General features: G+C 36.2%; 1 protein-coding gene across 2 annotated transcripts in view; it reads right to left on the bottom strand.

Moving 5' to 3' along the window:
• The window catches only part of TMEM30A (transmembrane protein 30A), a 38982-nt gene that overhangs the window by 19536 nt on the left and 6086 nt on the right, over nucleotides 1-13360 (bottom strand). For both annotated transcript variants that reach the window (XR_013992216.1, XM_081032851.1), the window contains exons 2-3: nucleotides 3945-4052; nucleotides 967-1074 (exon numbers count right to left, since the gene is read on the bottom strand). Coding sequence is in view for 1 of the 2 variants with exons in the window: in XM_081032851.1 (XP_080888977.1) it covers nucleotides 967-1074; nucleotides 3945-4052 (216 nt within the window). In the remaining variant the exon portion in view is untranslated. The remainder of the gene's footprint in view (nucleotides 1-966; nucleotides 1075-3944; nucleotides 4053-13360) is intronic.

Below are 13360 nucleotides of genomic sequence, written 5' to 3'. Positions count from 1 at the left end.
GAATTGAGTTCTAAAAATTGGATCCCACAGAGTATAAACCCCACTATTTTGGATTGCAAACATTATAGACCTAACCAGAATCTTTAAATAGACTCGTTATGTCTTAAGATCCCAAACATCAAGAACTAGCAACAGAACCAGTCAGGACAGCCCAGGGCAGCTATACGCTTACCAGGACCATTCTGGTCACAATATGATCCCAAATTGCACTCTAAGAGATTCACCATTTTTAAGAGACCCTAGATTACTCTGGGACTCTGAAAGTTTGTCGCACTGGCAGCAGTAACATAAAATATTTATACATCAACCGCTACTATAGGAAGTAGAACAATGGTCAGAAAACTAAGATCCATTAGTCCACAGATTCCCAAACCAGGCTGGACATCAGAAGAAGAGCTTATTAAAAATAGATTATTTTAGAGCTCCACCCCTGAAGACAACTGACATATTAGACTTAGAATTCCAGAATCTGTATTTTCAAAAAGCTCCTCAGACAGTTTTTCAGTAACCTACCCTTTGGACTTTACTATTCAGGCTTCCCAGAAGTTAAAAAATTGAGAGCATGCATACATGTTCAATTCTAAAACACAATCTCAGAAATTAAAAGTAGTTTAGTTACATATTCTTATAATAATAATGAACAAACACAAATAGAACAAATTATATACCCAGAATGCCAGGTCCATCAAAATTCCATTACAAATAGGTTAATAAAGCGAAAATCCCAATGACACTACCAGAAACGAGCAAGTAGTAATGTGTCCTCTGGCTTAAAAAATCATTAATCTGTGTAAATTCCACGGGAAAAAATTTTTTAACTACAAACCTTCACTAAACAAACTGTAAGGGGCAAGTATCACTTTCATTTCATTCTAACAATATTAAAATTAACATTTCTAACTGAACAATTATCACATATACTTATTTCATAGGTACCACAATTTCTTATTCCACCATTTTACTTACAAGTAAAGCACTAGAATCTCCATTTAGTTGACTATCATCTCGAGATTTCACATAGCGACGATGGTTTTGATAGAAATTCGACAGTCCATAATACATAAATACATTGCCCTAGAGAAACATAAAGGGGAAAAAATGCATATAAAACTATTAAGTTTAAAATTGTGTCATTCATACATAAAAGCTACATAATTGTGGACTTTACTACTTCAAAATTTGTGAAAACTTAAAACAGGTACTGGGGTGAATTCTACCAGTACTCAGCAATCTACAAGTAAAATGGTACAAATTTTAAGTAAGGTTAAAGGTGGTATATTACAAAAATCCAAGAGTAAATTTTGAAAATATCCTTAAAGATGTCAAAGAAGTACTATTTAGATTCTTTTTTAAACCCTATTCTCATTGATCTACTTTCAATTTAAAACTTTCTCTGATTCATATTGGTCTTCAGCCAATTAGCATCAACTTTTCAAAGGGATAGTGGTGAAAACTTTACTTATGACCCAAGTAATTCTGAACATGAATTAGGACATAATAAATTTCTCCACAGAATGCTATCTAATATTAGTAATTAATAAATAATTAGTAAAGTATCTATGATAATGAGTCACTCTGTAATAATCAACAAAAGTATGTTAATGTATTCAGTGGAGCCAATTTGGAAATAACATTACAATTTGGAAATACACTACAATTATTTAGAAGGTGCCATGAAGCCATCTTGAATGACTAAGATTTTTAGAGGTAGCAAAAACATGAGGCTATTTTCTCCTTCATTTTTGCTACCTCTATCACCTATAATGTTATCCTCAATTAAAGGAATGCAGGAAAAAAGGAATTCAGTAACACTTTAAGTATGCTTTTACTTGATTTGTTTTCATATATAAAATCATTTATACAAAGCTTGATTTGCAAATGTCAAATTTATGCAAACTTTCCCATTCTATGTAAAGAAAATATTTACATGGAAACCATTCATTTATTTACTTTATTTATTTTTGGTTATCAAAATTATATCACAGAAACAAAGAATATGCTTTAAAAAAAAATCTCAAATTGGAAGGCAGTGTGGAGGTTCCTCAAGAAATTACGAATAGAATTACCATATGACCCAGCAATCGCTCTCCTGGGTATCTACCCCAAAAATATAAAAGCATTTCTCTATAGAGACACGTGTACTCCAATGTTCATTGCAGCTTTGTTTACGGTGGCCAAGACATGGAAACAACCAAAATGTCCTTCGATAGATGAATGGATAAAGAAGTTGTGGAATATATACACAATGGAATACTATTCAGCGTTAAGGAAAGATGATATAGGAACATTTCTGACAACATGGATGGATCTTGAGAATATAATGCTAAGCGAAATAAGTCAGACAGAAAAAGCAGAGAACCCTATGATTTCACTGATATGTGGTATATAAACCAAAAACAAGACAAACAAATGAGAAACAAGAACTCATAGACACAGACATATTTTAGTGGTTACCAGAGGGTAAGGGGGGTGGGGGGAGGGAGATGAGGGTAAGGGGGATCAAATATATGGTGATGGAAGGAGAACTGACTCTGGGTGGTGAACACACAATGGGATTTATTGATGATGTAATACGGAATTGTACACCTGAAATTATGTAATTTCATTAACAATTGTCACCCCAATAAATAAATTAAAAAAAAAAAAAAAAAAAAATCTCAATTAAGAACTACAGTAAATTCAACTTACAAACTGAAAGAGATCCTTTCAATGAGTACTGAGACAAAAATAACTTACTTGAAGTTGTCTGAAAAGGCTTTAGTCCAGTTCAAAGTTTTGGCTTATGAAAGAACACAGAGCCCACAAAAGAATGAATGTGAAGATGATCGCCTTTACAGAAGAGAAGTTCTAAAATAACTGTTTTTTAATGAGGGAGGAAACTAATGGAGCTTCTGAATCATTACAAGTCTCTTTCATTTCTTTAATTCTGCCTGTTCTGACAAAAAGAACTTAATGCGACTTGATAGTTTGTCCATCACATGGAAAAAGAATAGACATTTTATTCTGTTTTAAATTTATATGTTACTTCTGCTGAAAAGAAAGTAAAATAATTAAATTTCTGTCTTCTCCCAAATTTACTGTCTGGCTTTTTGTTTTTGTTTTTTTTTTATAGGCAGCCTTACTGTCCTTTATTTCAGTTCAAGTGCATTACAGCAATCATCTGCCAGAGACTACAAAAGTCATCAGTATCTTTAAGAAAATTCTAAAGTGTTAAAGCACTTTTGCTCCTTGAAGAATAAAACAATAAATTTTAAGCTCAATTTGTAGGTAAAGGAGAGTACAAACTGGTCTTGCCGTCCCTATTCTGAATCTTTATGTCCTTTAGTATCTGTTCAGTTCCAAGAATGGCAGATAAGTGTGAGTGCAAAAGACGCAGACAGACCACACACAGAGATGTTCTAACTGCTGATTATCAAGATATAAAAGATCAATAAGGTTTGCATTTGGATAATGGTTCAAATCTGATAGAAAAATACAATTAAATGATGGGTGAATTAGTATTAATTTTCCAAAGTAAAGCTTGTTTTAGTATTAAAAGTAGGCAAAACAATCTGAACTATAATTTTTAAAATACAAGTAAATGTAGATATAAACTTGATCAAAACTGATTTATACAATTTTAATCAAAAATTGAAATTTATAAAATTTCCCAGTGAGAAGATAAATATGTTATTTTAAATTTAGTTATTAAAGTAGTATATAAAGTACTATATGAAAGTAGTAATATAAAGTACTATATAAAAGAAACTATTTACATACATGTAGTTAATTACCAAACAGCACAACGTAATCAACAGCCAAACAAAACAATCTTCCTCAAAAGTGTATGGACTCCAATAAATTCAAATGACTTCTCTACCAAAAATAAAAATAAAAATAAATAGCAAAAAAATAATAAAAATATAGCATTAATATTTTCTAATACATTACGTGGGAATACAAACCTCAAATGACTGTTCCAGTGTGAAGTTAATGGCACAAATACAAGATGTCACATTTGGAGATAAACATTTATTGCAGGGACTGGAAGGGTCTGTTCCGGTATAATCAATCTGCAAGAGAAAAATAGAACTAAGCACTTCCTGGGAGAAAGTGGGGACACTCCAAAATAACTTGCTATTAGAGGGGAAAATGAGTCCAATGAAACAACCTATAGCCCAGGGGGAAAAAGCTATTTTTAAGGTCATCCGTTTCTTTTGACAGTGTAAAAACTGGCAAGACCCGTATGTTATTCAACTGGCTTATCTTTCCAAATAAATTCTTGTCTCCTTTTTACCAAAAGAAATTCATTTATGCATCAGAACCATAAATATAAAATTAAAACTTCATGATGTATAAAGATTTAAAGACCTATATCTAAATAATTGTGAACAAAAGGGGGCTATATAATAAACCTGACAAGCTCAGGGAGGCCTGACAAGCTCAATGATCAAAAGTAGTCACACAGGATGGTCTGATTATAAATTCCTAATTGGACAGGGAATGCAGGTAGTCACATCCCAGGCCTAATAGCTTCCCTAGCACAGGTCAATCTTTACCTTAAGTGAACTCTGTCCATTGTTCTGATGCATATAGGAGGTCAGAGTAATCTCTTCCAGATGCCTTGAACACAACGGAAGATACCAGAGCACAAGATACCATAGAATCCCTCATTGTTTTCCTGTTCCCCAAATCCCATCTCTATAAATGTTAATTATTATTATCCTGTACCACCCGTGTAAAAGTATGTGCTTCTCCATTCTGCTTTTTATCCAATTTTAGAGATTTCCTCCACTTGGCTTTCTCCTGCCTCCTTGATCTACCACTAATAGATTTTATGTAACTTTCCTTCCTTTTCTCTTTTGATTGTAAATACAAAAAAGGAACTGCAAATTGCCATTCTACAGGAGCATTTTCTCAGTCAGTTGAGATTTTGCTCCTGGGTATGTCCTCAAAATCTGACTCAGGTAAACTCTTACAAGATTTTTCTATAGGCTGGATGTTCTTCTGTTGATATAATTAAAATATCAGATTAATACAGAGATCAGTAAATCAGTTATTGCTCTTAAATCTTCTAATCTTAAATACTTTCAGTCACCTCAGCTTTCCACAGCACATTTTCAAATTAAAAAAAAAAAAAAGAACTATTAGGTTTCTCAAGAGCTACCATTTGTTCAAACCCTGGTCTTGTATAATAAAGAATTAGCCTTGTCTTTGTCCTGGGTTCCTTGGCAAGGAGGTTCTAAAACCCTTGGAATTTCCCCAGTGACAGGAGTGTATCTATTTTTGATAATCCCTTTGATTCACACTAGAGTTTATGCTAATAAGATGGCTAAGGATGAGGGCTGGTCACCATTAAGATTAGAGGTGATTAGGGATGGCAGCCCAGCCCAGCCCAACCTCTGAGGAGAGGAGGAAGGCTGGAAACTTAGTTCAATCATGTGGCCAACGTCTAATCAATCATGGCTATGGCATGAAATGTCAATAAAAATCCTGGACACAGGGGAGCTTCCTGGTTGGTTAATCCACTGATGTGTCAGGAGAGTGATATGCTTTGCTTCTATAGGGAGAGGCCTCTGCATTCAGGACCCTTCCAGACCTCTCTCTTTATTTACCTGGTCCTAATTTATATTGTTTATAACAAAACTGTAATCCTAAATATAGCACTTTCCTGAGTTCTGTGAGTCACTCTAAAAAATCATTAACCTGAAAGGGATCACAGGCAACCCCTGGATTTACACCAGTAGGTCAGAAGCATAGGTGGCCTGAAGACCTCTGAACTTGCAACTGGCTTATGGAGTAAGGACAGTCTTGTGAGGGGGGTTCTTGGAATCCCCGCCCCAGATTTGTAGTTACTTAGGCAGAAGTGTGAGTAGCCTGGGGATGTGACTTACAGCTTGTGTCTAAAGTGGTGGCAGTCTTGTTGGGGACCATGGCCTTACACCTGTGGAATGTGATGATAACTCAGAGTGATTAGTGTCAGAACTGAATTGCAGGACACCAGCTGGTGTCAGAAGACCAGGCCTAATAGCTAAATGAGAGCCTTTGTTTCCATTATAAGAATTTTTGAATAGATTTCATTTTTCAGAGCAGTTTTAGGTTCACAGCAAAATTGAGTAGAAAGTGCAGAGTTCTCACATACTCTCTGCCCCCCACAAATGCACAGCTTCCCAATTATCAACATCCCCACCAGAGTGGTACATGCTTTACAATTAGTGACTCTAAGATGACACGTAATAATCACCCAAAGACCCCAGGTTACATTAAGATTCTCTCTTGATGTTCCACATTCCATGGGTTTTGACAAATGTGTAATGACACTATACACCATCATAGTATCATACAGAGTAGTGTCACTGCCTTAAAAATCCTGTCTATTCAGCCCTTCCTCCCCGTTAACCCCTAGCAACCACTGATCTTTTTACTGTTTTCACAGTTTTGCCTTTTCCAGAATGTCATATATAGTATACATAATATATATATATATATATATATATATATATATATATATATATATATATATATATATATACGGCCTTTGTCAGATTGGCCTTTTCACTAAGTAATATGCATTTAGGGCTCCTCTATGTTTTTTCATGGTTTGAGAGCACTTGGTTTTTAGCATTGAACATTATTCCATTTCCTGGATGTACCACCGGTTATTTATCCATTCACCTACTAAAAGACATTGTGAAAATTAAACACAAACCTCATTTAAAATGGAGTCGGGAAAAGAACTCTAACTCACTACTGATCCGCACAGGGAAAGACAGTACCTCGCATCTCCAACAGAAGTGGTACTACGTTACTGCCTCAGCAGGAGGAAGCCGAGACTCCTCCGTGCCTAGAAGCCCCTCAGCCAAAGAAGACTGCCATGGCAGCCAAGGAAAAGTCACTACACTTCAAACTTTCAGTTTCCTCTAACACACTCTTCCTTTACAACAGGCTCTCCTGAGTCCATAAAAGATCATTCCTCTCCTTTGTTTCTCTGTACTTGCTCACCCTGAACTGCAATTCTTTATTGTTCCCGAATAAACCCATTTTGCTGGAGCAGTATCTGGCTGGCTGGCTGCTTATCGTTAGCAGCATCTTGACTGCTTCCAAGTTTTGGCAATTATGAATAAAACTGCTATAAACTTTCGTGTGGAGGTATTTGTGCAGACAGAAATTTTCAGTCTATTGGGTGAATAACAAGGGGTAGGAATGATGAATGTTATGGTAAGAATATGTTTAGTGCTGTAAGAGACTGCCAAACTGTCTTCCAAAGTGGCTGTACCATCTTGCATTCTCACCAACAATGAATGAGTTCCTGTTGCTCCAAAATCTCACCAGCACATGATGCTGTCAGTGTTTTGGACTTTTACCATTCTGACAGGCATGCAGTGGTATCTCGTTTTAATTTGCTATTTCCTAATGATATATGACATGAAGCATTTTTCATATGCTTATTTGCCACTTGTACATTATGGACTAAATATCTGTGTCCCCCCCAAATTCTTAAGTTGAAGCCCTAATTCCCAATGTGATAGTACTTGGAGGCGGGGGCCATTGAAAGGTAATTAGATGAGGTCATGAATGCAGGGCCCCTATGATGCGATCAGTGCCCTCATGAGAAAAACACGAGAGACCAGAGCGTTTGCTCCCCTACTCTCTCTCCCCATCCCATGTGAGGACAAAGAGAGAAGGCAGCCATCAGCGAGTCAGAAAAGAATTCTCACCAGAAAGTGAATCTGCCAGCACCTTGATCTTGGACTTCCCAGCCTCCAAGACTGTGATAAATGTCTATTGTTTAAGCCCCCAGTCTGTGATACATGTTTTTAAGCAGCCCAAGAAGCTAACACAGATTTTGCTACCGAAAAGTGGGGTACTGCTGTAACAAACACCTAAAAAGACAACAGTATCTGCAGGAATGGGTAACGGGTAATGGATGGAGACTGGAGATTTGAGATGAATGCTAGAAATATGGATATTAAGGCTGATTCTGGTGACACCTCAGAAAGAAATGAAGAGTTAGAGAGAAAGCTTCCATCTCTCTTCTCAGAGAATACATAAATAATCACAGAGTATTGGTAGAAAGGTGATCTTGTTATATAAAGTGGCAAATAAAAAACCTGGCTAAACTGTATTCTAGTGTTTTGTGGAAGGTAGAACTTGTGAGGAATGAAACTGGATAGTTAGGAGACTTCTGAGCAGTGTTAAAGGAGTGGCTGAGTTTCACCTGACTGTTTATAGTAAAATGCAAAAAGAGTGAAATGAATGGAGAAGGAATATGTTAAGCAAAAAGAGACCAAAACTTAAAAATATGCAAAATTGGCAAGTCTATCCACATTGCAAAACACGAGAAAGCTTGTTTTGTAACGAATACTAGGGTATAGCTGAACAACTAACTATTTAATAAAGAAATCAGTGAGGGTATGAACCAATGACCTAATTAGCCATTCCAGCAGAATCACTGCCAGTTTGAAATGAAGGGGAAACAGAAGGGGACAAAATTAAGTAAGACTACAGGACTTCTTAGTTCCTACACATCTGGACTGTAGAGCCATTTGGCTGCAAACATGTGCTGTTCTTCAATACAAAGAAAGATCTCAAAGGTGGTTTACACACCCTCAGGGCTACATCCTCAGTTCAAAGTGGGGGAAGGCTCAACAGGCCAGATGGCAGCAACCCAGAGCCTTGGGAGAGCACTGGGGCACAGTGGGTCCTGAAGGCAACGTATCAAACCAAAGAGGATTGTTCTCTAGCCGCAAGATCTAATGTTATTTGCCTCACTAGGTTTTGGAGACTTGTTTGGAACTTGTCACCCCTTTCTTCCTTTAATTTTCTCCCCTCTCAGATAGACAAGTCTACATTATGTCTGTCCTTCCATGGCATTTTGGAAGCATATACTTTTCTGGTTTCATACGTTTATAGCTGGAGAGAAATTTTGCCTGGGAATAAATAGTACCTCGTGTCTCAACCCTACCTGATTAAAATGGTATTTAAGATGAGATTTTATATACTTACAGCGATGCTTTTGGGGCTGCTGGGATAGAATGAAAGTATCTTGCATGTGAGAAGGATGGAAATTTGAGGAGCACAGGGGTGGAATGCATGAACTAAATGTTTGTGTCCCCCAAAATTTTATATATTGAAACCCAAAACCTGCAATGTGATGACATTTGGAGCTGGGTCTTTGGGAGGTAATTAGGTTTAGATGACGTCATGAGAGTGGGGCCCCACAATGGGATTATTGTCCTTAATAAAGAGAATAAGAGGGACTGGAGCTTTTTCTCTGCCATGGTGAGAACACAATAAGCAGATGGCCATCTGCAAGCCAGAAAGAGGATCTACCAGCATCATCATGATCTTGGACTTCCCTGCTTCAAGGGAAGAAATGAGTTTCAGTGAGAAATGAATATCTGTTCTTTAATCTGCCTAGTCTATGGTATTTCATTATAGCAGCCCAAATTGAGTAAGATACTGTGTATCTTCTTTGGTGAAGTGTCTCTTCAGGTCTTTTGTCCATTTTTTAATTGGGTTGTTCATTTTCTTATTGCTGAGTATTAAGTGTCCTTGTATATTTTGGGTAACAGTCCTTTATCAGATAGGTCTTTTACAAATACATTCTCACTCTCTTGATAAATATAAATTTTATGATGAACAGCCCTAATTAATTATCTTTACCTTAATAAAGTAAAAAAAAATAGCTATCTAATCTTTATTTCTGAAATTAAACATTTAAACTTTACACATGGATATTTAACTTCTCTTGGTAATTGCAAAAATAAAGGTTAAAATTTGCAATAGAGAGAAAATAGAGCCAGCATCTAATTATAACATCGAGTTGCTTTTCACAAACCACAAAGTGCTTATTATACTTGGTTTTGTCAAATTCTGATATAACCTATTGAAATGTTCTCCATCAAAGCTTATTTGCTTACTAATGAAACTTTGTCTAGAGAAAATTTTCATTCACTGCAAATATCTAAGAGAAGCTAGGCACATAACAAAAACAAGCTAAAAACACAGGTCTCCTAAATGAAGAGAGGAAAAGCACATGTAATTTTTCAATAGACCTGTTGGGCCACAACTTAATGCCCAGGGCCTATTCGTGCACAATATTCCACTTAAAAGCCAAGTTTTATGATTTTGAAGAGATGAAAGAAGAGACCATTTAGGAGAGTAAATTGTATTTAAAAAACTATTAAACTTTATTAAAATTTGTTTCCAATTTTTTTATTTAAAAATCTCTACATATTTTCTCTCTTTTTAAAGACTAAGGATTAAAAAAGGAAAGTTGCCAGCTGTACCCATTAACATACTGTATGCCTTCAAACAGAAATTTCTCGAATCACTCTCTTTCAAATTAGTTTCTAGGGCAGAGAAGGAAAGAAAGATGATCTGTTGTGATTAAGCGAAGATATATATTCTTTATTTAACTGGACAAAAAATAATATGATGGAATGTGAAATCTAATAAATTGTACTACCTACAGTATATTAAAACTGAACATTTTACTGGAACCAAGAATTGACTGATAAATTGTACATCAACAAAATCAAAGGATAGCTGTAATATTTTTATCACAATCTTTTGATTACAATTTCTAAAACGCACACAAAAAAATTGCATGTCTTTTGATTCCAAAAATCTGAAAGAAGTGTTAAAAAAAAATCATCATTAGCATGTTAAGCCCTACGATCCACCAGGCATGACAAAAGGTGTAAGGGAAATACAAAGGCACTCACACCTTATACTTAGTCAATAAGTTTATGCAGCACTTTCTATTATATACATATTTCATCTGATCCTCACCAAAACCCTATAGTACTATCTCCATTTCACAGAAGAACACATTAAGAAAGTTGCCCAAGGTCACACAAATAGCAACAGCTGGTAGCAGGACAGAACCAAGGATCTCTGACTCCAAGCCCACTGTTGCTTCTATTTTTCCCAAGAATAGTGATTGCCCTTTGCCCTCTAGAAGACTACTTTACCAAAGCACATGAATGCAAAAAAATAACTACTATAAATGCTAACTGCCAAACCGAATGGTAAAGAAGACAGTAAGTACTAGATGGACCAATACTTTCTCACTGAGGAGAAAAGAGGATTTGAACTGAGCCATAAAAATAAAACAAATTTTTTAAAGATGAAAAAAAGAAAAAGAGGGAGCATATGAAGAAGCAAGATAGATCACAGGTACATTTAAGGATAATGAGTATAGACACTTTGGATTTGTGGAGTTTTCATGTTGGAAGGAAATAAGGCTCCTCGGGTCCTTTGCTCTTATTATTTCTTCTATCTGGAATATTCTTCCCTCAGATACCAATATGGCTCACTCCCCCACCTCTTTTAGACCTTTATTCAAAGACCACTTTACTGAGGGCTTCCCTGACTACTCTATTTAAAATTGCAAGCCATCCTTCAACTGTCCCTATTCCCTTTCCTTCCTTTATTTTTCTTCATAGCACTTTTCACCATCTAACATACTTCCAATACAGTGCGTTAAGGAGTGAGTTAATGGCAGATGGGAATGGACATTATCCGTTACCCTTCTTTTCAAACAGATTATATGGAAAAAGAGAATACAGACCAGCACCTAGAGGAAACAGAACAAGAGCTCAGAGTGCTCAGACTTGAATCCCAGCTGTGTGACTAAGCAAATGACTCAATCTCAGATTCAGTGTCCCCTTTAATATTAAAATGGAGAGACTAACTACCCTCCTAAGTGTCACTGTATCAAATAACATATGTGCGTAAAATTCTTAGCAGAGTAAACAGTCAAATAATACCCGTCATTATTAATATTTTTATTATTAAATAGAATTGAGATAGGACATTTTCAAGAGAAGAAACTCAAACACATTTATACACTGAAGAAGGAAAAAAGGCTGAAGAAAGTAGAAGGGAGGTGATATTTAATATTCCTTCTATAACTTGTTTTTTAAAAACTTATCAGCAAAGCCCTGATTTTCTTTTCATATACAAATCAACACATAATGCCTTTTACTATGAAATCAAGTTCAGCTGAATACTATAGTCAATATAAAAACGCGATCATTATTCAATGTCTAAACTACTAGACTCTCACATCTAGATGATTCAGCTCCCATCCAGCCAACATATTAGCATCAGATAAATCTTCCTATAACTAGCGCCGTGCCATGGAGACTGTTAACCCCAACCCCAATTTCTGTGCCACCTTTCTTTCACAGTATAAAACTTTCAATTACTAGCTGAAAACCTTGTTATCAGAATAAAGACCACATTTCCCAGCCTCCCCTACAGCTAGCGTGGCCTTGATACACTAGCTGTAAGGGAGGCTGGGAAATGTGGTCTTTATTTATGTAGTATGTGGCAGCTTCCAAGAACTTTCTTTAAAAGGCCTTTATTCCTTTGTTCTTCATTCCTTCTTCCACATGTTACCTGGAAAAGGATGACAATTAGCACTCCAGCCTCCATCCCTGACAGTGAGCATCGGAGCCAACGCCTGAAACAGAGTGAGGACTCAGTAAAGCAGAGCCTCCATACTAGGCTGGGACTGCATTTCTAAGAGATTTCACAGGAGAATGAAAGCCTTAACTACTCATTGCGGAACCCAATCCTAACACATTGTGTCAGTCACGTTACTTCCCCAGTTTAATACATTTGTTATCAGACACCCAAGTCTACCCACAACCTGGCACCAGCTGATTTGCCCTGACTCCTATTTTCTCTAAACCCCTTTTGATTTCTTGCCACTACATCTTTGTTCATATTAATCTCCTTTCTTGAAATGCTTCCAACCTCCCCCTTAGAAGTGTTATTTATCTGTACTTAAAGTTCCAGTTCAAAGTCCACTTCCACCACCAAGTTTTCCATGGTTATTAAAGACAGACGTGATCTTGTCTTCCTTTAAACTACTTACTAAGGAATTTTCTGTCTGTGCCACTCACTTAGCAATGCTTAGTCTTCCTTTTATATGTATGTCTCATCTCCCTGAAAAGATTCCACACTCCTTAAGAAGGGCTCTCTGCTAGAGCAAAAAAATTAAAAAATAAAAGAGGTCCTGTCCACAAACTTTTTTCTATCATCCACTATGCCCACAACAGCGCTATGCATACAGATACTGCTCAATGTTGATTAAAATTCCTGATAAATTTAACTCAACACATGAGTTTTCACCATCAAAAATCACCAAACCCCTCATCAGCTAAAATTTAAGGGTAGCCTCACCTAATGTCCAGATTGTACTAAAATCTGTTGGGTATAAAAACAAAGTTTGTGAACATGGGAATGCAGCTATTTCTTCGATATATACTTATTTCCTCTCCTTTGGATATATACCCCGAGGTGGCAGTGCTGGATCATACAGTGGTAGTTCTAATTTTTAATTTTCTGAGGAACCTCCATACTG

This window comes from Rhinolophus hipposideros (assembly GCF_964194185.1).
Source record: "Rhinolophus hipposideros genome assembly, chromosome: 3".
In the NCBI taxonomy this organism is placed as follows: Eukaryota; Metazoa; Chordata; class Mammalia; order Chiroptera; family Rhinolophidae; genus Rhinolophus; species Rhinolophus hipposideros.
The sequence above is the reverse complement of the archived record's forward strand: the minus strand, read 5'-3'. Positions and strand labels throughout refer to the sequence as shown.